Genomic DNA, 24104 nt, shown 5'->3' on the forward strand with positions numbered 1-24104 from the left:
TGAGGTGGAAATGGGACTGGTACCCGCCCTACCCCCTCTCCCAGACCCCTGACTTGTGGCCTTCTCCAGTTCCTGGGGCCTAAAGTCCCCCAAGAGCTTCCCCCTGAACAATGGCCTCTTGGGTTTCCAGAGAGAGAGAACAAAATCGCAGGACCTTCCCCACGCGTCAGTGGCAACAGCTTCTTAAATGAAAACAGCCACAGCTGGCCGGCGTGGCTGAACCGAAGACCCCAAGCTGCCGGGGGCCTGCGAGAGGCACCAGCCTTGCCAAACAGCAAGATTCAGGAAGATATCCCAGCTTCCCACCCAGAAACTCGACCTCTGAAAGGCTACCCTAAGCAATACGACATACAAAAAACCCTACATATGGGTTCTTCGTATGCCAGTATTTGTACTTTTTAGTATTAAAAAAAGTGAAACAACTCAATTATCCAACCACAAGGGGAGGGTTGGAAAAACCTGAGTATATCTTCTCAACCAAATACTACGCAGTCACTTCGCGGAGGCCTGGAAAGAGTCCATAATCAATGATAAATACAGAGTGCAAAATTGTGTCTAGAACCTATCCCAACAGCACACGAGGGGAAGCATGTGGAGACGGCTACAGGTGACTCTTGTGTTTTCTTTCTACTTCTGAACTTTCAAATCACTTTAACAGGCATGCGCTGCTTTGAATTACTGCTTAATGGATTTTTAAGGGAAAAATAAGTTCATGCCTCTCCGTCGGAGCTGCCTACTGGGCCCGGTCAAAGCACGGGCACTCCGGAAGGGTTCGCACGCCCCTCGGAGCTCCCCGAGACCCGGTGTGACGGGCCTGCCAGGTTCCCACATGGCCTTTCGAGAGACCGGGACAAGGGAAGGTACAATGTGGTAAAGAACCCAGACGAGGGCCCTGAGGTGATGTCCGGAGGGGCTCGGGGGAGGCCAGCGCGGGACTGGAAGGGGTCCCGTGGGCAGTGAAGGCAAGGCGGGTGGTCAGCCCAGCTGGCGCCTCACTTCCTGTCTCCACCCACAGACCTGCACAAGAGGAGCCCAGGAGGGCGGGTGAGCCTGCACCCTGCACTGAACAAACCCGAGGCGTCCACTGTCTACGGTTCCAGACACCCACAGACCTGCACAAGAGGAGCCCAGGAGGGCGGGTGAGCCTGCACCCTGCACTGAACAAACTCGAGGCGTCCACTGTCTACAGTTCCAGACACCCACAGACCTGCACAAGAGGAGCCCAGGAGGGCGGGTGAGCCTGCACCCTGCACTGAACAAACCCGAGGCGTCCACTGTCTACAGTTCCAGACACCCACAGACCTGCACAAGAGGAGCCCAGGAGGGCGGGTGAGCCTGCACCCTGCACTGAACAAACCCGAGGCGTCCACTGTCTACAGTTCCAGACACCCACAGACCTGCACAAGAGGAGCCCAGGAGGGCGGGTGAGCCTGCACCCTGCACTGAACAAACCCGAGGCGTCCACTGTCTACAGTTCCAGAGATGCCGATCAGTGCAGAGCCCAACTTCAGCGCCCCTCGCATTCGGATCAGAGCTGCTTTTATTCCAAATGCTGACGGCCTCTATGAGCAGGCCCAGCCCCACTGCCAAGCCCTGAGGTGAAAAGCGCCGGTAAGTTCCATAGGAGCAGAGCACGGTCCGCGGCCGAGAAGCCCCAAAGCCTTCACTGAGACCTGCAGGTGGCTGCAAACCCTAATCCCCCTGGAAAGGGGGTTCTGGGACTGGAGGAAGACCTGGTCCGACGATGAGTCCTGGGAGACCAGCCCCCCGGCCCGGGTCTGGAAAGTTCCACAAGGGCAGCGGTCTCCTGAGGAACAGCGGAGGGAGAGGAGGCTTCCGAGCAGCTCTGCCCGAGCACACCTGCAGAGAGAAAACCCGGGCGGTCAGAGCCACTGACCTCCTCCAGCTCTTCACGGTGCTCGCGCAGGGACGTGATGGGGCGGTCCGGCCTGCAGAGGCAGAGCAGCAACGCGGAGTCTCTGAGGGCCTGCGGCACGCCGTGGGTCTGCGCGTACAGCTCACGGCCCCGCAGGCTCTCCTCTGGGCGGCACGAGGACGACAGGCCACGGTCAGAGGGCGCCAGGTGTCGTCTTCCTTCCTGTTCTGGAAAACACAATGGAGGCGCCCGTGTGACATGGGTGGCACATGTCGTTCGCAGCAGTTCAGTTCTACGGGGGCCTGGTGACATCGAGCCAGCCGGCTTGGGACCCTGTCAGCCACACCCCCGCAGCGAGCAACTCCTGGGGCCCAGCCCGGCGTCCTGATGGCGCGTTCCCCCGGCTCCCTGTGTGCGTGATGCCAGATGGCACCTCGCGGGGAAAGCACGATACACAAGATGCACGGCACGGAGTGGCCTGGAGAGGGACAAGAAGGCATGGTGGCTGCCCAAGGCCCAGCTGGGGTGCGGGTGATGGGCTGAGCCCTGCCCACATCCCCAGCAGCCAGGAAAGCGCAGCGAGCCCTCACGCTGGGTCACAAATACACTTCAGCAGGAAGGGCCACAGGGAACAAGATGGCTCGGCTGTGCATCACGAAGTCTCCCACAGCGGCCGGATCAGATGAATGGGGCGAGAGGAAGGAAAGAGCGTTTGGCAGGAGCCTGCCATCTTCCACGCTGAGGGCCAGGCGTGTGCCGTGTCGTGTCTCACAGGTCCTCGAGGGGGAAGGGGGTCAAGTAGTATCGAGTGTGGATGAGAAAGCTCCTCTCCACGCCACAGCACGGACATGCCGTGAACACGCCGCAGCCACTGTGCAAGCTCACCGACCCGCCACCCGCCACTCGGAGAACAGCAAACCCAGGATCAGAATCTGGAGGCCACCAGGGCGTGGCGGGGAGGGAGCGGGACGTTGAGGCATGGTGAGTCCGCGGGCCGGCTGAAGGCTGGAAAGGTCTCGGCCAAGGCTGGTGGCGGCACGGCGCCCAGCACGGGTGGTGTGGGCAGGGGGGGCCCAGCCACGGGTGGGGTGGGCAGAGGAGGCCGAGCCACGGGTGGTGTGGGCAGAGGGCGCCCAGCCACGGGTGGGGTGGGCAGGGGGGGCCGAGCCACGGGTGGTGTGGGCAGAGGAGGCCCAGCCACGGGTGGTGTGGGCAGCGGGCGCCCAGCCACGGGTGGGGTGGGCAGGGGGGGCCCAGCCACGGGTGGGGTGGGCAGAGGAGGCCGAGCCACGGGTGGTGTAGGCAGGGGGGGCCGAGCCACGGGTGGTGTGGGCAGAGGGTGCCCAGCCACGGGTGGGGTGGGCAGGGGGGGTCAGGCCACAAGTGGTATGGGCAGGGAGGGCAGGAGGCGGTGCAGAGGTAACTGAGTGAACGCCTGCAGAGCCTGCTGCCTGCCCTACGCAGCTACAGCCAGCAGTCCAGTCGTCACAGGGGCTTTCACCCTGAGCAGGGGTGCACGCCGACGCTGGGTGATAAGAATGGGGGTGCCCGGGAGCTGACGGTTCTGAGAAGGAAGCCAAAATGAGATCCCCGAGGCTCTGAGCAGGGGCGCCTGGGGAGGTGGGCCACGGGGTCTCACCGCCCGGCTGGAGGTGTCGGCATGGCACCCAGCGTGCTGCGGGGCCTACAGGGAAGCGGGCAAGACAAAGCCCCTGGACCACGGCTGGGGCCTCCCAGAAGGACGCTGCCCCGCGCCCCACGCCACGGCAAATCGCAAAACCCCCACCCCGGGCAGGCCCGCGAGACCCCCAGGATTTAGGGCTGCGGCAGAGGCGACCCCTGACGTTCCTGCGCGCCCACCCGACCATCCCCACCCCCCACCCCGCCCATCGGAGCCTACGGCGGTCCAGCCCGCGGGGGGGTGAGGCGGGGTGGGGCGGGGGCGACCCCTCCCTCGGGCCCGGGCGCTCCGTCGCCTCCTCCACCCCGGGGGGCGGGAAGCCTCTCCCAGGCCGCCCCCCTTCCCCGCAGCCTCCCCACCAGGCCTGGGTCCGCAGAGCCCCCTCCCCACCCAGGCGGTGGGCCCCGCCCCCGCCCCAACCTCCCCGCCCCCAGGCGCTCCCCACCTCCGCCCCCCAGGACCCCCGCCCCGCACCCCCGCCCAACCCCCGCCCCCTCCTCAGGACCCCTCCCCGCCTCTGCGCCCCCCAGCGCCCCACCCCAGCTACCTTAACTCCAGCCGCCAGCGTCTGCCCAGCCCCACCCCCACCACTCTGAGCGCCCACGGGGTGGGGGTGGGGGTGGGGGTGGGGGGGTCCCGCGGACGCCTGAGCTCTGCCGGCGCTGCGCAGCACGAGCAGCACCCCCTCCCCGGGCCAGCCACGTGTCCACACCGCAGCCCACCCGCACGTCTACACTGCACCCTCCCGCAGCACACCGGCTTTCCGGGGTCCAGAGGGGGGCCAAGTGGGCTGAGCCCATTGGCCGGTGAACCAGCCCATTTCCCAGGCCTGGCAGGGGCGCCGGCTGCACCCACATGCACAGTGGGACATCGCAGGGTCACCCTGAGTGTCCTCTCCGCCACCAGAGGCCTGGGGAGCCCCTTGGGGACTTCCGGCCCGGAACCCAATCCTCCAACCCAGGCCTGCGGGAAACACAAGTGTCCTCTCTCTTGACCACCGTACATGTTTTACCCCATTCAGCCAGGCTCTGGGCAAAACTTGAGATCAAGCACTTGGGGTCACCCTCCTTTCCCAGGTGGTCTGCCTGCCAGAAGGGAAGGACATCTGCTCCTGCTCACTCACCCCTGACCTGTCCCTCACCTGTCCAGCTGGCTGCCCTGGGCCCCTTCTTTCTCCACAGCCCACACCTCAGGCCACTCTCACCTGCTGGTCACGCCTCTTTCTTGGGCCTTAGGGTCCAGTTCGATCTGCATCACCCGCCTTCTCCCAGCCTCACCCCTTTGGCTCTGACTGACCGTCCCCACCAGTCCCGCCCCTCCCAGGGCACCACTCCCCAACTCACTGCAGGCTCAACTGGCGGCTGTGCCCTTGGGCTCTGCGGCAGGTGTCCCAGCGCCTTCCTTGTGGGACCCTCCTGGATCCCAGGGTGCTCCTGGGGCCTGTGCACCACCCCGTTCCTAAGGGTGGAGCGCTTTGGCGGCCCACAGGGGCAGCCCAGCCCAGCCCTCATCCTCTGGGGTGCCCATCTGACCCAGGGCCCAGGGCCTGCCCAGCCCACCAGCCATGAGGCCCTCCCGGGCCCCTCCTCACCTCCTCACAGCCCTGGCCCCCAGGCCTGCTCTGGGCCCCTGTCCTGTCCCCAGGTGGGGTCTCCCTGGCTGCCCTCGCAGATGCCCACACACGGGGCCTCACACCCAGAAATGTCCTCTCCCGGCCTGGGAGGCCGCGGTTAACAACCCAGGAGGGCAGGCAGCTCTGCTGAGGCCCCAGGCCCCTTCTGGCCTCGGGGTGGCCGGGCCTCCTGGGACCCTCAGGGCAGAGGGCAGTTGCCCTGACCACAGGACCACGCAGCAGCCGTGCCTCGCACAGGCCATCTCCACTGCCAACAACCCCCGAACTTGCGCAGACCCCAGCACCCCAACCCCGCCCTAGTCTTCCTCCCAAGTTCCACATCACTCCTGCAGGGAGACCCCCACGCCCAGCCAGGCCCCCCACGCCCAGCCAGGTACCCCAGGCCCTCCACGCCCAGACTGGCCCCCCATAGCCTGCCATATCCCCCACACCCAGCCATGCCCCCCATGGCCAGCAAGGCCCCCCATGGCCAGCCAGGCCCCCCAGACTCCCATGCCCAGCCAGGCCAGCTCCTCTGACACCCCACCCTGAGGTGCAGACAAGGCGGGAGGACCTGCTGGGGTTCAGGAAGAAGGGAGTGGGTGCCACCCTTTAAACAGCGCTGGCCTCTGCAGGGGCTGCGGACGGTAGTGTCTGGGCTGGGCCCGAGGGTGGCCTTCCCGGAGCCGCGCCTGGGCTCAACCCCACCCACGACACAGGCCCTCAGCGGGTGGGTGACCCCAAAGGGGTGCTGATGTGTGCCCCGGATGCAAGGCCTCACCTGGAAACCAGGTCGCTGAGAAGGAACTGGTAGGGCGAGTCCCTACTCCAACCTCTGGGCCCTTCTCAGGGCAGGGAGGGGAGGGGATGGGCGGAGAGGAGAGGAAGGTGGAGGGGAGAGGGGAGGGGAAGGGATAGGGGTTAGGGTTAGGACCCTAACCCTGATGTCTGAACACATTTCCTTGGCAAAGGTAAGGGGAGGAGCACCTCTACACTTCCGATGGGAGTGTAAATCAATACAGCCTTGATGGAGGTTGATTTGGAAAAAACAAAATAAATTTAAATGCACGGCTCCCCTGACCTAGAAATTACACTTTAAGAAATTTGTCCATGTGCAGTGACCCTCTCTGCTCCTGCATTTGGAGCCCACGGGCCAGGATAGCTGTACGTCTTGGAACATGCCCATGTGCAGCAGAAGATTGGGGGAAAAATAAATAAGCACCACCAGAGGACTGAATAAATAAATTATGACACACACATGCGCCCCAGGGGGTCACTATGGAGGGTGAAGCCCATAGGCTCTGGGCAGGGATGCCTGCGCTAAGGGGACAGACCACGGCTAAGTGAAGGCAGGCGTTCTGGACGCACACCCCAGCACCCTCCCCTACTTGGTGCCAGGTCAGGGGCCAAATCTCCCTGCTGCAGGCCACAGTGGCCCCTTCTCTGGGAACCTGGCCTAAAGGCACAAGCAAGCAGCCCAAGCTGAGGACCCCACAGTAACACTTACAGACAGGCCAGAAAAAGAGAAGGGACTCTGGAGGCAGGACACGCAGCATGGAGGGGAGGTGCGGGGTGCCCGGAGAGGGGCTGCAGCCAGGGGGGGACACTGCACCCCTGGGACACTCAGTGAGCTGCTGGGGCCAGTTAGTTGTCAAGACACTTAAAGAAGCTAAGCAAGTAAGATGATTAAAACTCAACAGGAACAACCGTCGTGCAGAAAGAGGTAACCCCCATTTGTGGTGCACCTGGGTGTGCTGAGCTTATCAGGCTCGGCCCTGGGGTGGGGTGGGGGTGGGGGTGGGGGCCGCACCCAGGGCAGAGCCGCAGATACTGAGGGATGCTGAGTTCAGCACGATCAGCCGAAACCTCCAGGAGGATCCAGGGAACAGCAGGGGTGGGTAGGTGGGCGGCCAGGTCTCTCGTGGGCACACTTGACTCTGCAAAGTGTTTCAGGAGACTTCAGGGGAGCCGAAGGGGGACATGTAGACAGGAAATGCGCGTGGTGGCCCTGGGGACCCCTCCCCGCCTTTTCTGAGCCAATGGGTGGTGTCCTCCACTCCACACTGCGTGTCCTGCCTCCAGAGTCCCTTCTCTTTTTCTGGGAGAACCAGCCAGATTCTGTCCATGGAAAACTGGGGTCCAGAGTCCTCTCCATTTTGCGCTCTCTGCTCCTTTGTGTCCCAGGCTCTTGTTAATACAATTCTCCTAAAAACACTGTGGGCTTTCTATGGATCTCATCGAGAGCCTCACCCACAACTCTGTGAGAGATCTATAGCCTAGCAGCACCGTGAGGAGACACCCCTGCGGCCCCAGGGCCCTTCTGTCCAGTGGGGGTATCCACAAGGGCACCCCAGCCACAACCTTGACTTGAGCTTGGCTCCCCACCACCCTCGCTGCAGACCCCTGGCTTGATCCTCACCTTCAGCCACATCCGTGAGACTTCTGCCAGCAAGAGGGGTCATCCAGGCTTTCTATCCTTCCTCCAAGTTCCACTTTAAGCGCAACAATTCCGTCTGGAGCTCACCACTCTTTCTGAACATATGGTACTAAGAGAAGCTAACCTCCCTTGCAGTTTTCTACCTGGAAGCTTCCTTAGCCAATCCCCAGCTGCTTTATGTGCACTTTCTTCCTCCTACCTGCCTGCAGGTGACAATGTTAGCAAACACGGGATGCTGTTCCTCCGGCTTCCTCGGGCCTCACTCCTGCCTCCTTGCTGCTCTTGGGAAGGCAACTACCTTTACCCCAAGGTGTCGGGCCTCCTGCCTGCTGCCTCTGCTGCTGTAATCCAGGAGGACGGTTTCTGTTCTGTCTGGCCGTGGGTCTGGGGACAGGGGGCAGGAGGCCAGAGCTTGGTGTGTCTGCCCCAAAGAGCTCGAGGGATGGGGAGGGTCAGAGGGGAGCACCAGGAGAGGGTCCCGGGTTACCCCCCAACACCTGTTCAGGCCAGGGATGGTCCTCCAGAGCCCCTGGGGCATGGCTAGAGGACGCGGCGCCGGGATGGAGCCCACAGCCCTGGGGCTCGTGGGTGGAGTGGGGCAGTGGCACTCAGGACTCACCAGCCTGATTGCTTCCTCAGCTCCTTGCCCGCCGGGGCTTCCTGGGTGCCCCTGTGTTCCTATGAGCCATCACGCATGGGGTCCCGGGCACCAGACTGTCGTCACTCCACACCAGAGACCACCCACCCTAGGCCGCGGCCACGACCTACCCTGCCTGTCCGAGCCAGCACCCTGTTCCCAGGGAGGGCGCACTGTCCCCTGCCTTTTGCTACTTTCCTTCTCTAGCCCCTCCATGCTCCATCCCGGAGAGGGAGCTGGCAGCCGGGTACAGCATCTCCGTAGGAACGGGAGCCAAGCCTGCAGGTGCAAGCGCCACCCACAGTCTGACCTCTCAGTAGATATAGGTGCATCCAGAGCGCTTCTGTCTGAAGACCAGTACCAACTGGGGACCCCACATCACTTGTCTCTCCTCCTCCCTTCACAGACAAACTGGCTGAACGTGGTCCCCACTTCCTGGCCTCGTGCATAGCCCTCAGTGCCATCTCCCCACCTGGACAGCTTCCGGGGAGGGCACCGCGTCACTGAGCCCCGCAGCTGCTCGTAAACGTCTAGGCTTCATCTGCCTTGACGGACACCACAGGCCACCCTTTGCTCTCGGTCTGAGCGCCCCCACGCCACCCTGCTGCCCACGCGCCTCTCCAGCCCTGCCTTCCTGTCTCTTCTGCAGACTCCACCAGGCCTGTAAGTGCCGACCCTGGCAGGACCACATCCCCGGCCACCTTCTCCTCCCGCAGGCCAGCTCTGCACACACCCGGCCTGGGCCAAAGACCTGCCCTGGCCTCCACCTGCCCTCTCGGCATCCTGTGACGGTCCAAGACAAACCCCAAATCTCAGGACCTTTGCCCCTGGCCTGGTCCCCTTCCAGCCTACGCTCATGAAGTAAGAGCTCATTCCCCTTCACCCCTCTTTCCCCCTCACCCCAAATACCCTCTGACAGGTATTAAATTATCATCCCATGCCATCGACCTCCCCACCACACCGTCCTAATTTTTTTTAAATAGTGCTATGAAATAGTTATAGATTCCCGGGAAGCAGAATGGACGGGAGCTCCCAGGCACCACCCACCCAGACTCCCCGTGTCTGCATCTCGCACAACATTTGTGCTGCGTCAAAGCCAGGAAACTGACAGTGGGACAGTCGACAGAGCTCATTCGGATTTTACCGGTTATAAATGCACCTGTGTGAGTGTGTGCAGCTGTGCACAGCTTTATCACATGTGTAGCTCCACGTAACTGCCCCACAATCAGGACGCTTCACCCGCGCGCCAAGGCTCCCCCATGCACCATCACAGCCCCCTCCCCATCTGCTCTTCGTCTAGTTACGTTATCTCGTGGCTGCCACACAAGTAGAAGCACACAGGAGCTATGCCTTTGAGGCTGGCTTTTTTCCCTCAGGAGTTTCCTTGAAGTCCGGCCACATGTTGTATCAATAGTTTCCTTTATACGGCTGTGTCGCAGGGTCTGGGCCTACCACAGTTTATTTGCCACACCTGGTGAGGGACGTTTCACTTCTAGTTTGGAGATATTGTGAATAAAGCTGTTATGAACATCCATGGACAAGTTTCTGCATGAAAACACATTTCCATTTCTCTGGGATGGATGCCTGGAGCGCAGAGGCTGGCCATATGGTAGGTCTGTTTTCAGTTAGAACATGAACTGCCAAGCCATTTCCCAGAGCGGCTGTGCACCTTACTTTCCCACCAGCAATGGAGGCAGAATCCAGTTTCTCAGAATCTATGCCAGCAGTTGGTATTTGGTGATTTATTTTAGTCTTTTCAATAGGTGTGCAGTGATTTCTCACAGTGGTTTTAATTTGCATTTCCCTAATGGCTAATGATACTAAACGTGTTTTCCTGTGCTTATTTGCCATCTGCATACCCTCCTTGGTGATTTGTCTGTTCGTGTAGTTGGCCCCCTTTCTAACTGGACTGTTTGTTTGTGTGCTTATTTTGTTGTTGTTGTTGTTTTGGGGGGCGCACTGTCCGGGAATCGAACCTGGGTCTCCCAATGGAAGGCGAGTGTTCGACCAGTGAACCATCTGTGCACCCTTGTGTGCTTATGTTTAAGATTGAACTTTGAGAGTTCTTTATATATTCTAGACACAAGTTCTCTGTTGAACATGTGATTTGCACATATTTCCTCCCAGTCTTTACTTTTTCTTTCATCTTCTTAACAGGATCTTTTATAGAGCATAGGTTTTTTTTTTTCAAGTTTTCCCAAATTTTGTTTATTGACAAAAGATGGGGCAGTCCTCTCCCACAGCTGAGTTCCAAACCCAGCCCCTCAAAGCTTCGTGCCTAGTTTAGGCACTGTCATGGTTGGGGACACGTGTCAACTTGGCCAAGTTGTGGCATTTGTTTATCTGACTGGGCAAGTGCTGGCCTGTCTGTTGCAATGAGGACATTTCATAGGATTAGATCATGAGCACGTCAGCTGCATCCACAGCTGATTCCATTTGTAATCAGCCAAAGGGGAGTGTCTTCTCCATTTATTAAAAGCCAATCCATCTCTGGTGTGTTGCATTCCAGCAGCTAGCAAACTAGAATAGATTTGATACCAGGAGTGGGGTGCTGCTGCAGTTTGCAAATACCAGACATGTTGGAATGATTTTTTTGATGGATAAGGGGAAGATTTTGGAGGAACTGAGAAGAGAATGATGGAGAAGTCCTGGAGTGCTTGAAGAGACTGTTGGTGTAAATGGAACCACTGCCAATCTGGACAAAGGGGGTCACAAAAGGGACAAATTGGAGTTTGCAGAGTGAGAACCATGGGAGCTCAGGTCTGAAGCCAAGAAACCTCAGCCAGGAGAGTGGACCCACCCATATACATGGAGAGGGTGTTTGCCCTGAAGGGCGCGGATGAGTCTCCTACATCGTTGCAGTGGAAGAGTCATGCCGCCTCAGGCCTTGGAGAAGGTACAGCACGCTCCTTGAGGGCTGGGGAGAGCCTGGCTGCCACCACATGGAGGAGTTGAGCGTGTGCCCCGGAAATGGCAGAGAGCCAGGTGTGACCCCAATGCTGAAAGAGTGGAGCCGAGAAAAAGGTGGTCTCCTCAATGTCCCCCAAGGTTGATTCGGAAAGAGGTGGGCCACTGCATAGGCCCTCGGAAAGGGTGGGACTGCCACTTTCTAAAGCCAAAGGATAAATTACTTTCAGACTTTGAAATCCAATGGTGTTTGCTCTGCAGGTTTTCAGAACTGTTTGGGTCTTGTGACGCCTGTGTTCCTTCCAATTTCTCCCTATGGAAGAAAGTGGAAGAAAACCTGTATCCTGTGATTGTCCTCCTTTACATATTGGCTCCAGATAACTTGTTTTGAGATTCATAGGTCCACAGGTAGAAGAGAATTTTTGCACCTTAATATTGTTTAGGGTGATGTGTGTAGTTGCCAAGTTGACAAGGGGTGGACATGTGGTAGTTAGATTCATTTGTCAACTTGGTCAGGTGAAGGTACCTAGTTCTGTTGCCGTGGACATGAGTCAATGGTACATGAACCTAATCTGTTGCTGATTACACCTGCAGTCGGCTAGGAGGCATGCCTGCTGTAATGAATGATGTTTGATTTAATTGGCTGGTGCTTATATGAGAGACTCAACGTAGCACAGCCCAAGCAGCTCAGCATACCTCATCTCAGCTCAGCCCAGGCCCTTGGAGATGCAGAAAGGAATCACCCTGGGGAAAGTTGTTGGAACCCAGAGGCCTGGAGAGAAGGCCAGCAGAGATCACCCTGTGCCTTCCCATGTAAGAAAGAACCTCAGTGGAAAGTTAGCTGCCTTTCCTCTGAAGAACTAACAAAATAAGTCCCCTTTTATTAAAAGCCAAGCTGTCTCTGGTGTGTTGCATTCTGGCAGCTAGCAAACTAGAACAAGCACAAAAAGGAATCTGAAAGAATAAAGAGAAAGATAGCAGAAATCACAGAGATTAAAGACTCTGTGGACCAAATACAAAACATACTAGAGGCACACAACACCAGATCTGAAGAGACAGAAGAAAGAATAAGTGAAGAGGACAGGATAACTGACTTTGAAGACTCAAAACAGCAAATGGCAAATAAAGGTGGAAAAAAATGAATGGGAACTCAGGGCAATGACAGACAAAACAAAGGACACAAATATAAGAATGACTGGTGTCCCAGAAGGAGAAGAGAGGAGTAAAGGGCTAGGAAAAATAGTTGAGGATATAATGGGAGAAAACTTCACAACTCTCATAAAGGACATAAATATAGAAGTCAAAGAAGCCCAAAGAACTCCGAACAGAATAAATCCAAATACACCTTCCCCAAGGCACATACTAATCATTCTGTCAAACGTTGATGAGAAGCAGAAAATCCTGAAAGCAGCAAGAGAAAAACAATTGACTAGATACAAGGGAAATCAAATAAGACTGAGTTTACACTAATCAACTAGCACCCTGGAGGTGAGAAGGCAGTAGTATGATATATTCAAGATTCTGAAAGAGAAAAACTTCCAGCCAAGAATTTTGTACACAGCCAAATTGTCCTTCAAAATTGAGGGAGAGATTAAAGTTTTCACAAAGAAGTCCTGAAAGAATTTGTCAACAAGAGACTGGCCCTACAAGAAATACTAAAAGGAGTTTTGCCAGCTGAAAAACAAAAGACAGGAGAGGGAGGTCAGGGAATTGAAGAGTACTACTAAGGGTAATTTAAATAATATGAAGAGAAAGAGGGAAAAGAATATATAGATCTGACAAATAAAATTAAAAAGATAAGATGGTGGAATCAAGAAATGCCTTTTCAGTAATAACTTTGAATGTTAACAGGCTAAACTTACCAATTAAAAGATACAGATTGGCAGAATGGATTAAGAAACATAATCAAGAGACTTCCTGGAAGATGGCGGCTTAGTAAGACGCGCGGATCTTAGTTTCTTCTCCAGGACAGCTACTAGGGGAGTAGAAACGATACAGAAAGCGCCCAAAGCCACAATAGAGATAAAAAAGACAGCGTACCCCATCCTGGAATGGCTGGCTGGCTGAGAGAAGCAGCTCGGGTGAGATCGCCGAGGCGCGCGGGCCTCACCGGGCGGGGCGGCAAGCGGCCGGAGTCACTCCCTTCCCCCTTCCCGGGCCGGCTGGGAGAATTGGACAGGCGGTCCCCTGAAACCAAGGCGGCTGGCGCCCACACCACGCACAGCCCCCCGGACCAACTGAGAGAATTGGATCGGAAATCCCCAGGCTGCAGAGAACGGTGACGGGTGGGGGAGGCCCCTTCCAAACCCGTGACTCCCGGGGAACGTGCACTCTCTCGGGCGGGCTGCTGCCGCTGGCGCCCTCCCGCCATGCTTGTCGCCCCGGGCTGACAAGGAAATTCGGACGGGCTCTTTCCCGGGCTGCGGCGACCAGCAACCCTCCCTGCGTTCGGACCCCGGGCCGGCTCAAGCCGCTTCGGCTAGCGAACCCCCCGGACGGCGAGAGTTTTCCAAAGTTTAAGGTCCCACAGCACCTTTTACTGGTGGGACCCGCAGACAAACGTGTGCCACGAGCGCCACCTACTGGGCAGGATAAGAAAAACAGAACCCAGAGATTTCACAGGAAAATCTTCCAAACTTTTGGATCCAATACCCAGGGAAATCTGTCTAAATGCGCAGACGCCAACAGAAGATAACGGATCACGCTCAAATAATTGAAAATATGGCCCAGTCAAAGGAACAAACCAATAGTTCAAATGAGATACAGGAGCTGAGACAACTAATGCTAAATATACGAACAGAAATGGAAAACCTCTTCAAAAACGAAATCGATAAATTGAGGGAGGACATGAAGAAGACATGGGCTGAACATAAAGAAGAAATAGAAAAACTGAAAAAACAAATCACAGAACTTATGGAAGTGAAGGACAAAGTAGAAAAGATAGAAAAAACAATGGATACCTACAATGATAGATTCAAAGAGACAGAAGATAGAATTAGTGATTTGGAGGATGGAACATCTGAATTCCAAAAAGAAACAGAAACTATCCGGAAAAGAATGGAAAAATTTGAACAGGGTATCAGGGAACTCAAGGACAATATGAACCGCACAAATATACGTGTTGTGGGTGTCCCAGAAGGAGAAGAGAAGGGAAAAGGAGGAGAAAAACTAATGGAAGAAATTTTCACTGAAAATTTCCCAACTCTTATGAAAGACCTAAAATTACAGATCCAAGAAGTGCAGCGTACCCCAAAGAGATTAGACCCAAATAGGCGTTCTCCAAGACACTTACTAGTTAGAATGTCAGAGGTCAAAGAGAAAGAGAGGATCTTGAAAGCAGCAAGAGAAAAACAATCCATCACATACAAGGGAAACCCAATAAGACTATGTGTAGATTTCTCAGCAGAAACCATGGAGGCTAGAAGACAGTGGGATGATATATTTAAATTACTAAAAGAGAAAAACTGCCAACCAAGACTCCTATATCCAGCAAAATTGTCCTTCAAAAATGAGGGAGAAATTAAAACATTCTCAGACAAAAAGTCACTGAGAGAATTTGTGACCAAGAGACCAGCTCTGCAAGAAATACTAAAGGGAGCACTAGAGTCAGAACCGAAAAGACAGAAGAGAGAGGTATGGAGAAGAGTGTAGAAAGAAGGAAAGTCAGATATGATATATATAATACAAAAGGCAAAATGGCAGAGGAAAATATTATCTAAACAGTAATAACACTAAATGTTAATGGACTGAATTCCCCAATCAAAAGACATAGATTGGCAGAATGGATTAAAAAACAGGATCCTTATATATGCTGTCTACAAGAAACACATCTTAGACCCAAAGATAAACATAGGTTGAAAGTGAAAGGTTGGGAAAAGATATTTCATGCAAATAACAACCAGAAAATAGCAGGAGTGGCTATACTAATATCCAACAAGTTAGACTTCAAATGTAAAACAGTTAAAAGAGACAAAGAAGGACACTATATACTAATAAAAGGAACAATTAAACAAGAAGACATAACAATCATAAATATTTATGCACCGAACCAGAATGCCCCAAAATACATGAGGAATACACTGCAAACACTGAAAAGGGAAATAGACACAAATACCATAATAGTTGGAGACTTCAATTCCCCACTCTCATCAATGGACAGAACATCTAGACAGAGGATCAATAAAGAAATAGAGAATCTGAATATTACTATAAAGGAGCTAGACTTAACAGACATTTATAGGACATTACATCCCACAACAGCAGGATACACCTTTTTCTCAAGTGCTCATGGATCATTCTCAAAGATAGACCATATGCTGGGTCACAAAGCAAGTCTTAACAAATTTAAAAAGATTGAAATCATACACAACACTTTCTCAGATCATAAAGGAATGAAGTTGGAAATCAATAATAGGCGGAATGCCAGAAAATTCACAAATACCTGGAGGCTCAACAACACACTCTTAAACAACGAGTGGGTCAAAGAAGAAATTGCAAGAGAAATTAGTAAATACCTTGAGGCGAATGAAAATGGAAACACAACATATCAAAACTTATGGGATGCAGCAAAGGCAGTGCTAAGAGGGAAATTTATTGCCCTAAATGCCTATATCAGTAAAGAAGAAAAGGCAAAAATGCAGGAATTAACTGTTCAATTGGAAGAACTGGAGAAAGAACAGCAAACTAATCCCAAAGCAAGCAAAAGGAAAGAAATAACAAAGATCAGAGCAGAAATAAATGAAACTGAAAATATGAAAACAGTAGAGAAAATCAATAAGACCAGAAGTTGGTTCTATGAGAAAATCAATAAGATTGATGGGCCCCTATCAAGATTGACAAAAAGAAGAAGAGAGAGGATGCAAATAAATAAGATCAGAAATGGAAGAGGAGACATAACTACTGACCTCACAGAAATAAAGGAGGTAATAACAGGATACTATGAACAACTTTACGCTAATAAATACAACAATTTAGATGAAATGGACGGGTTCCTGGAAAGACATGAACAACCAACTTTGACTCAAGAAGACATAGATGACCTCAACAAACCAATCACAAGTAAAGAAATTGAATTAGTCATTCAAAAGCTTCCTAAAAAGAAAAGTCCAGGACCAGATGGCTTCACATGTGAATTCTACCAAACGTTCCAGAAAGAATTAGTACCAATTCTCCTCAAACTCTTCAAAAAAATCGAAGTGGAGGGAAAACTGCCTAATTCATTCTATGAAGCCAACATCACCCTCATACCAAAACCAGGCAAAGATATTACAAAAAAAGAAAACTACAGACCAATCTCTCTAATGAATACAGATGCAAAAATCCTCAATAAAATTCTAGCAAATCGTATCCAACAACACATTAAAAGAATTATACATCATGACCAAGTAGGACTCATCCCAGGTATGCAAGGATGGTTCAACATAAGAAAATCAATTAATGTAATACACCATATCAACAAATCAAAGCAGAAAAATCACATGATCATCTCAATTGATGCAGAGAAGGCATTAGACAAGATTCAACATCCTTTCCTGTTGAAAACACTTCAAAAGATAGGAATACAAGGGAACTTCCTTAAAATGATAGAGGGAATATATGAAAAACCCACAGCTAATATCATCCTCAATGGGGAAAAATTGAAAACTTTCCCCCTAAGATCAGGAACAAGACAAGGATGTCCACTATCACCACTATTATTCAACATTGTGTTGGAGGTTCTAGCCAGAGCAATTAGACAAGAAAAAGAAATACAAGGCATCAAAATTGGAAAGGAAGAAGTAAAACTATCACTGTTTGCAGACGATATGATACTATACGTCGAAAACCCGGAAAAATCCACAACAAAACTACTAGAGCTAATCAATGAGTACAGCAAAGTAGCAGGTTACAAGATCAACATTCAAAAATCTGTAGCATTTCTATACACTAGTAATGAACAAGCTGAGGGGGAAATCAAGAAACGAATCCCATTTACAATTGCAACTAAAAGAATAAAATACCTAGGAATAAATTTAACTAAAGAGACAAAAAACCTATATAAAGAAAACTACAAAAAACTGCTAAAAGAAATCACAGAAGACCTAAATAGATGGAAGGGCATACCGTGTTCATGGATTGGAAGACTAAATATAGTTAAGATGTCAATCCTACCTAAATTGATTTACAGATTCAATGCAATACCAATCAAAATCCCAACAACTTATTTTTCAGAAATAGAAAAACCAATAAGCAAATTTATCTGGAAGGGCAGGGTGCCCCGAATTGCTAAAAGCATCTTGAGAAAAAAAAACTAAGCTGGAGGTCTCGCGCTGCCTGACTTTAAGGCATATTATGAAGCCACAGTGGTCAAAACAGCATGGTATTGGCATATAGAGATATCGACCAATGGAATTGAATAGAGTGCTCAGATATAGACCCTCTCATCTATGGACATTTGATCTTTGATAAGGCAGTCAAGCCAACTCACCTGGGACAGAGCAGTCTCTTCAATAAATGGTGCCTAGAGAACTGGATATCCATATGCAAAAGAATGAAAGAAGACCCATCTCTCACACCCTATACAAAAGTTAACTCAAAATGGATCAAAGATCTAAACATTAGGTCTAAGACCATAAAACAGTTAGAGGAAAATGTTGGGAGATATCTTATGGATCTTACAACTGGAGGCGGTTTTATGGACCTTAAACCTAAAGCAAGAGCACTGAAGAAGGAAATAAATAAATGGGAACTCCTCAAAATTAAACACTTTTGTGCATCAAAGAACTTCATCAAGAAAGTAGAAAGACAGCCTTCACAATGGGAGACAATATTTGGAAATGATATATCAGATAAAGGTCTAGTATCCAGAATTTATAAAGAGATTGTTCATCTCAACAACAAAAAGACAGCCAACCCAATTACAAAATGGGAAAAAGACTTGAACAGACACCTATCAGAAGAGGAAATACAAATGGCCAAAAGGCACATGAAGAGATGCTCAATGTCCCTGGCCATTAGAGAAATGCAAATCAAAACCACAATGAGATATCATCTCACACCCACCAGAATGGCCATTATCAACAAAACAGAAAATGACAAGTGCTGGAGAGGATGCGGAGAAAGAGGCACACTTATCCACTGTTGGTGGGAATGTCAAATGGTGCAACCACTGTGGAAGGCAGTTTGGCGGTTCCTCAAAAAGCTGAATATAGAATTGCCATATGACCCAGCAATACCATTGCTGGGAATATACTCAAAGGACTTAAGGGCAAAGACACAAACGGACATTTGCACACCAATGTTTATAGCAGCGTTATTTACAATTGCAAAGAGATGGAAACAGCCGAAATCTCCATCAACAGAAGAGTGGCTAAACAAACTGTGGTATATACATACGATGGAATACTATGCAGCTTTAAGACAGGATAAACTTATGAAGCATGTAATAACATGGATGGACCTAGAGAACATTATGCTGAGTGAGTCTAGCCAAAAACTAAAGGACAAATACTGTATGGTCCCACTGATGTGAACAGACATTCGAGAATAAATTTGGAATATGTCCTTGATAACAGAGTCCAGCAGGAGGTAGAAACAGGGTAAGATAATGGCCAATTGGAGTTGAAGGGATACAGACGGTGTAACAGGACTAGATACAAAAACTCAAAAATGGACAGCACAATAATACCTAATTGTAAAGTAATCATGTTAAAACACTGAATGAAGCTGCATCTGAACTATAGGTTCTTGTTTTGTTTTGATTTTACTGTTATTACTTTTATTTTTTTCTCTATATTAACATTCTATATCTTTTTCGGTTATGTTGCTAGTTCTTCTAAACCAATGCATATGTACTAAGAAATGATGATCATGCATCTATGTGATGATGTTAAGAATTAATGATTGCATATGTAGAATGGTATGATCTCTAAATGTTGGGTTAATTTCTTTTTTTCCGTTAATTAAAAAAAAAAAAAAGAGAAGGGATAATTGGAGCTGAAGGGATACAGACTGTACAACGGGACTGGATATAAAAACTCAGAAATGGACAGCACAATACTACCCAATTGTAACGCAATTATGTTAAAACACTGAATGAAGCTGCATGTGAGGTATAGGTTTTTTGTTTTTGTTTTTTTTTCTTTCTATTGTTTTAATTCTTATTCTGTTGTCTTTTTATTTCTTTTTCTAAATCGATGCAAATGTACTAAGAAATGATGAATATGCAACTATGTGATGTTATTAAGAATTACTGATTGTACATGTAGATTGGAATGATTTCTAATTGTTTTGTTAATTCTTTTTTTAATTAATAAAAAAAAGTAAAAAAAAAAAGAAACATAATCAAGCTATATGCTGCTTACAAGAGACTCATCTTAGACACAAGGATACAAATAGATTGAAAGTGAAAGGATGGAAAAAGATTTTCCACTCAAGTAGTAACCAAAACAAAGCAGGAATAGCTATACTAAATATTGGACAAAATAGACTTTAAATGTACAGACATCATAAGAGACAAAGAAGAACACTATATACTAATTAAAGGGTCAATTCACCAAGAAGATATAACAACCATAAATGTTTATGCTCCCAATCAAGGAGCTCCAAAGTACATGAGACAGACATTGGCAAAACTGAAGGGAATGATAGATGTTTCAACAATAAATAGCAGGAGACTTCAATACACCACTACCCTTTATAGATAGAACAACCTGACAGAAGATCAACAGGGAAATAGAGAAGTTAAATAACTTGATAAATGAATTAGACTTAACAGACATATATAGGTCATTGAGCCCCAAAGCACAAGGTGAAACATTCTTCTCTAGTGCTCATAGAACATTCTCCAGGATAGATCATATGCTGGGGCACAAAACAGGTCTTAATAAATATAAAAATATTGAAATTATTCAAAGCACTTACTCTGATCACAATAGGATGAAGCTGGATCTCAATAACCACCAAAGAATGAGAACGTTCACAAATATATGGAGATTGAATAACACTCTTAAACAACCAGTGGGTTAAAGAAGAAACTGCTATAGAAATCAGTAGCTATCTGGAGATCAATGAAAATGAGAATACAATTTATCAGAACTTATGGAATGTGGCAAAGGCTGTGCTGAGAGAGAAATTTATTGCCTTAAATGCCTATATTAAAAAACAAGAAAGCAAAAATCAAGGACTTAACAGCAAACCTGGAAAAACTTAAGAAAGAACAGCAAACTAACCCCAAAGCAAATAAGAGAAGAGAAATAACAAAGATTAAAGCAGAGATAAGTGAATGGGAGAACAAAAGAATGATAGAAAAAAATAAAACCAAGAGTTGGTGTCATGGTCAGGTTCATGTGTCAACTTGGCCAAGTGGCGGTACCTGTTTGTCTGGTTGGGCAAGTGCTGGCCTGTCTGTTGCAATGAGGACATTTCATAGAATTAAATCATGATAATGTCAGTGCCATCCACAGGTGAGTCCATTTGTAATCAACCAAGGGGAGTGTCTTCTGTAATGAGTGATGCTTAATCTAATCACTGGAAGCCTTTTAAGGAGGATTCAGAAGAGACAGGCTCTCTTCCTACTTTGGCTGGTGAGCTTCTCCTGTGGAGTTCATCCAGACCCTCCATCAGAATCTTCGGCTTCACAGCCTGCCCTGCGGATTTTGGACTCTGCATGCCCACGGTCACGTAAGACACTTTTATAAATTTTATATTTGCAAGTGTTCGCTGTTGATTCTGTTTCTCTAGAGAACCCTAACTAATACAGTTGGTTCTTTGATGGACCACTAGCAAGACTGACAAAGTAAAAAAAAGAGAGGATGCAAATAAACAAAATCAGAAATGAGAACGGGTGGGTTACCACAGAGCCTGAAGAAATAAAATAAATTGTAAGAGGATACTATGAACAACTGTAAGTCAACAAACTAGATGACTTAGATGAAATGGACAAATTCCTAGAGACACACAAACAAGCAACATTGACTGAGGAAGAAATAGAAGATCTCAAAAAACTAATCACAAGTAAAGAGATTAAATCACATCAAAAACCTTCCTTCAAAGAAAAGCCCAGGGCCAGATGGCTTCACAGGGGAATTTTAGCAAACATTCCAGAAAGAACTAACACCAATCCAGCTCAAACTTCTCCAAAAAAATTGAGGAAAAAGGAACTCTACCTATTTTATGAAGCTAATATCATTTTAATACCAAAACCAGGTAAAGATGCTATAAGAAAGGAAAACTACAGGTTAATCTCCTTAATGAACTTAGATGCAAAAATTCTCAATGAAATATTAGCAAATCAAATCCAACAGTACATTAAAAGAATTATACACCATGACCAAGTGGGGCTTATACCAGGAATGCAAGGATGGTTCAACATAGAAACTCAATTAATGTAATATGGCACATTAACAAATCAAAAGGGAAAAATCACATGATCATCTTGACTGATGCTGAAAAAGCATTCGACAAAACTCAGCATCCTTTTCTGACAAAAACACTCCAAAAGATAGGAATCAAAGGTAACTACCTCAATATGATAAAGGGAATATATAAAAAAATGATAGCCATCATCGTACTCAATGGAGAGAGACTGAAAGCCTTCCCCCTAAATTCAGGTACAAGACAATGAAGCCCACTGTCACAACTATTATTCAACATTGTGCTAAAAGTTCTAGCTAGAGCAATCAGGCAGGACAAAGAAATAAAAGGCATCCAAATTGGAAAGGAAGAAGTAAAACTCTCATTATTTGCAGATGATATGATACTATACTTGGAAGCTCCTGAGAAATCTACAAAAAAGTTACCTGAGCTAATAAATTCAGCAAGGTGGCGGGACACAAAATACATGTGCAAAAACCAGTAACATTTTTATACACAAGCAATGAGCTAGCTGAGGAGTCAGTTAAGGGGAAAATTCCATTCAAAATAGCAACTAAAAGAATCAAATACTTAGGAATGAACTTAACTAGGTGACATAAAGGACTTGTGCACAGAAAACTACATAACAGTGCTAAGAGAAATCAAAGGAAATTTAAACAGGTGGAAAGACATTTCCTGCTCATGGATAGGAAGGCTAAATATAGTTAAGATGTCAATTCTTCCCAAGTTGATCTACAGATTCAACACAGTAACAATCAAAATTCCAAAAACCTACTTTGAAGATTTGGAAAAGCTAGCTACCAAATTCATCTGGAAGGGAAAGAGACTCCAAATAGCTAAAAGCATTCTAAAAAAGAAGAACAAAGTGGGAGGATTAACACTACCTGCCTTTAAAACCTATTATAAAGCCACAGTGGTCAAAACAGCATGGTACTGGCACAAAGACAGAAGTATTGACCAATGGAATCAAATCGAGGGTGGAGAAATAAGACCACCAAATTTATAGTCAACTCTTTTTGACAAGGTCCCCAAATCCTCCGAACTGGGACAAAATAGTCTTTTCAATAATTGGGCATGGAAGTACTGGATATTAATAGCCAAGAGAATGAAAGAGGACCCCTATCTTACACCCTACACAAAAGGTAACTCAAAGTGGATCAACACCTAAATATAAGAACTAGCACAATAAAGCTTCTAGAAGAAAATGTAGGGAAACATATTCAAGACCTAGTGTGGTAGTCAGATTCAGTTGTCAACTTGGCCAGGTGAAGGTGCCTAGTTATGCTTCTGTGGACATGAGCCAATGATACGTGAACCTCATCTGTTGCTCATTACATCTGCGGTCAGCTAGGAGGCATGCCTGCTGCAATGAATGATGTTTGATTTCATTGGCTGGTGCTTAAATGAGAATGGTCAACATAACACAGCCCAAGCAGCTCAGCATACCTCATCTCAGCACTCGTAGCTCAGCCCAGGCCTTTGGAGATGCAGAAAGAAAACACCCCTGGGAAAGCTGTTGGAACACAGAGGCCTGGAGAGAAGGCCAGCAGAGATCACTCTGAGCTTTCCCCCACCCCCCACCCCGTAAGAAAGAACCTCAGATGAAAGTTAGGTGCCTTTCCTCTGAAGAACTAATGAAATAAATCCCCTTTTATTAAAAGCCAATCCATCTCTGGTGTGTTGCATTCCGGCAGCTAGCAAACTAGAACACCTAGTAATAGGAGGCAGCTTCCTAAGCTTTACACCCAAAACACAAGCAATAAAAGAAAAAACAGATAAATGGGAACTCCTCAAAATCAAATGCCTTCAGGACATAATGCTGAGTGAAGTTAGCCAGACACAAAAGGATAGCTACTGTAAGAGTCCACTTTTATGCCCAGGAAAAAGGTGTAATCAGAGGCTTATAATATAGAATATAGGGGACTTAGAGATACATATAAGCTAGCAATGGGTGAACTGTTAGCTAAAGAGGGTGAATTCCAATGTAAGGGAATAGATAGAAGTGAAGGTGATTCTATAGTGGGTCTAGAAGTAATATTTCCATACTGAAGATGAACAAGATTGAAAGGTGGTGTATAGACCTAAGGGTCCCACTGACTCACACTAGAAATATGAATGAGTTCCTGTAAGAATTACTTCAAAGATACAGTTCTGTATAAAGAGTGTTTAAGTCCAGGGTACAGGGGGAAAGGTGCTCCTCTCCAGAACATCAGATAGTTCCACCCCCCATCTCATATTAGTGACAGCCCCTTCCAATATCAAAAATTTAGAATCGCCATAGCCCAAACAACCCCAAAGAGAGGTATGGAAAGATCAAAGGTAATGGTGGAATTATACATAGTAGATAAGACTTAACAAATGAATATGAATGTTGACACATTAAATTGATACCTCTTTTAGTCTCCAGTATTTTAGTGCAACTAGAAGTATAAACCTAAAATTGTGAAATTGTAACCCACGTCAAAGTCTGAAATGTGCTCTACAACTAACTGTGGTGCTGTGCTTTGAAATTTATAGCTTTTTTGTATATATGTTTTCTCACAAAAAAAAAAGGAAAAAAGTTGATTGTGATGATTAAAAAATATTTAATTCTTGCCTGCC

The 24104-nt window shown here is 48.7% G+C and overlaps 1 protein-coding gene across 5 annotated transcripts in view; it reads right to left on the bottom strand.

Moving 5' to 3' along the window:
- The window catches only part of PRKAR1B (protein kinase cAMP-dependent type I regulatory subunit beta), a 105341-nt gene that overhangs the window by 78906 nt on the left and 2331 nt on the right, over positions 1–24104 (bottom strand). For 4 of the 5 annotated variants that reach the window (XM_077140383.1, XM_077140382.1, XM_077140380.1 and 1 more), the window contains exons 2-4: positions 7806–7990; positions 7589–7715; positions 1898–2103 (exon numbers count right to left, since the gene is read on the bottom strand). In XM_077140383.1, coding sequence (XP_076996498.1) covers positions 1898–2103; positions 7589–7631 — 249 coding nt within the window. In that variant the 5' untranslated portion in view covers positions 7632–7715; positions 7806–7990. Of the gene's footprint in view, positions 1–1897; positions 2104–7588; positions 7716–7805; positions 8807–24104 lie in introns of those variants that run through there. The other variant, XM_077140381.1, reaches the window with a different exon arrangement.

Source organism: Tamandua tetradactyla, chromosome 23 (genome assembly GCF_023851605.1).
Source record: "Tamandua tetradactyla isolate mTamTet1 chromosome 23, mTamTet1.pri, whole genome shotgun sequence".
NCBI classification, from domain to species: domain Eukaryota; kingdom Metazoa; phylum Chordata; class Mammalia; order Pilosa; family Myrmecophagidae; genus Tamandua; species Tamandua tetradactyla.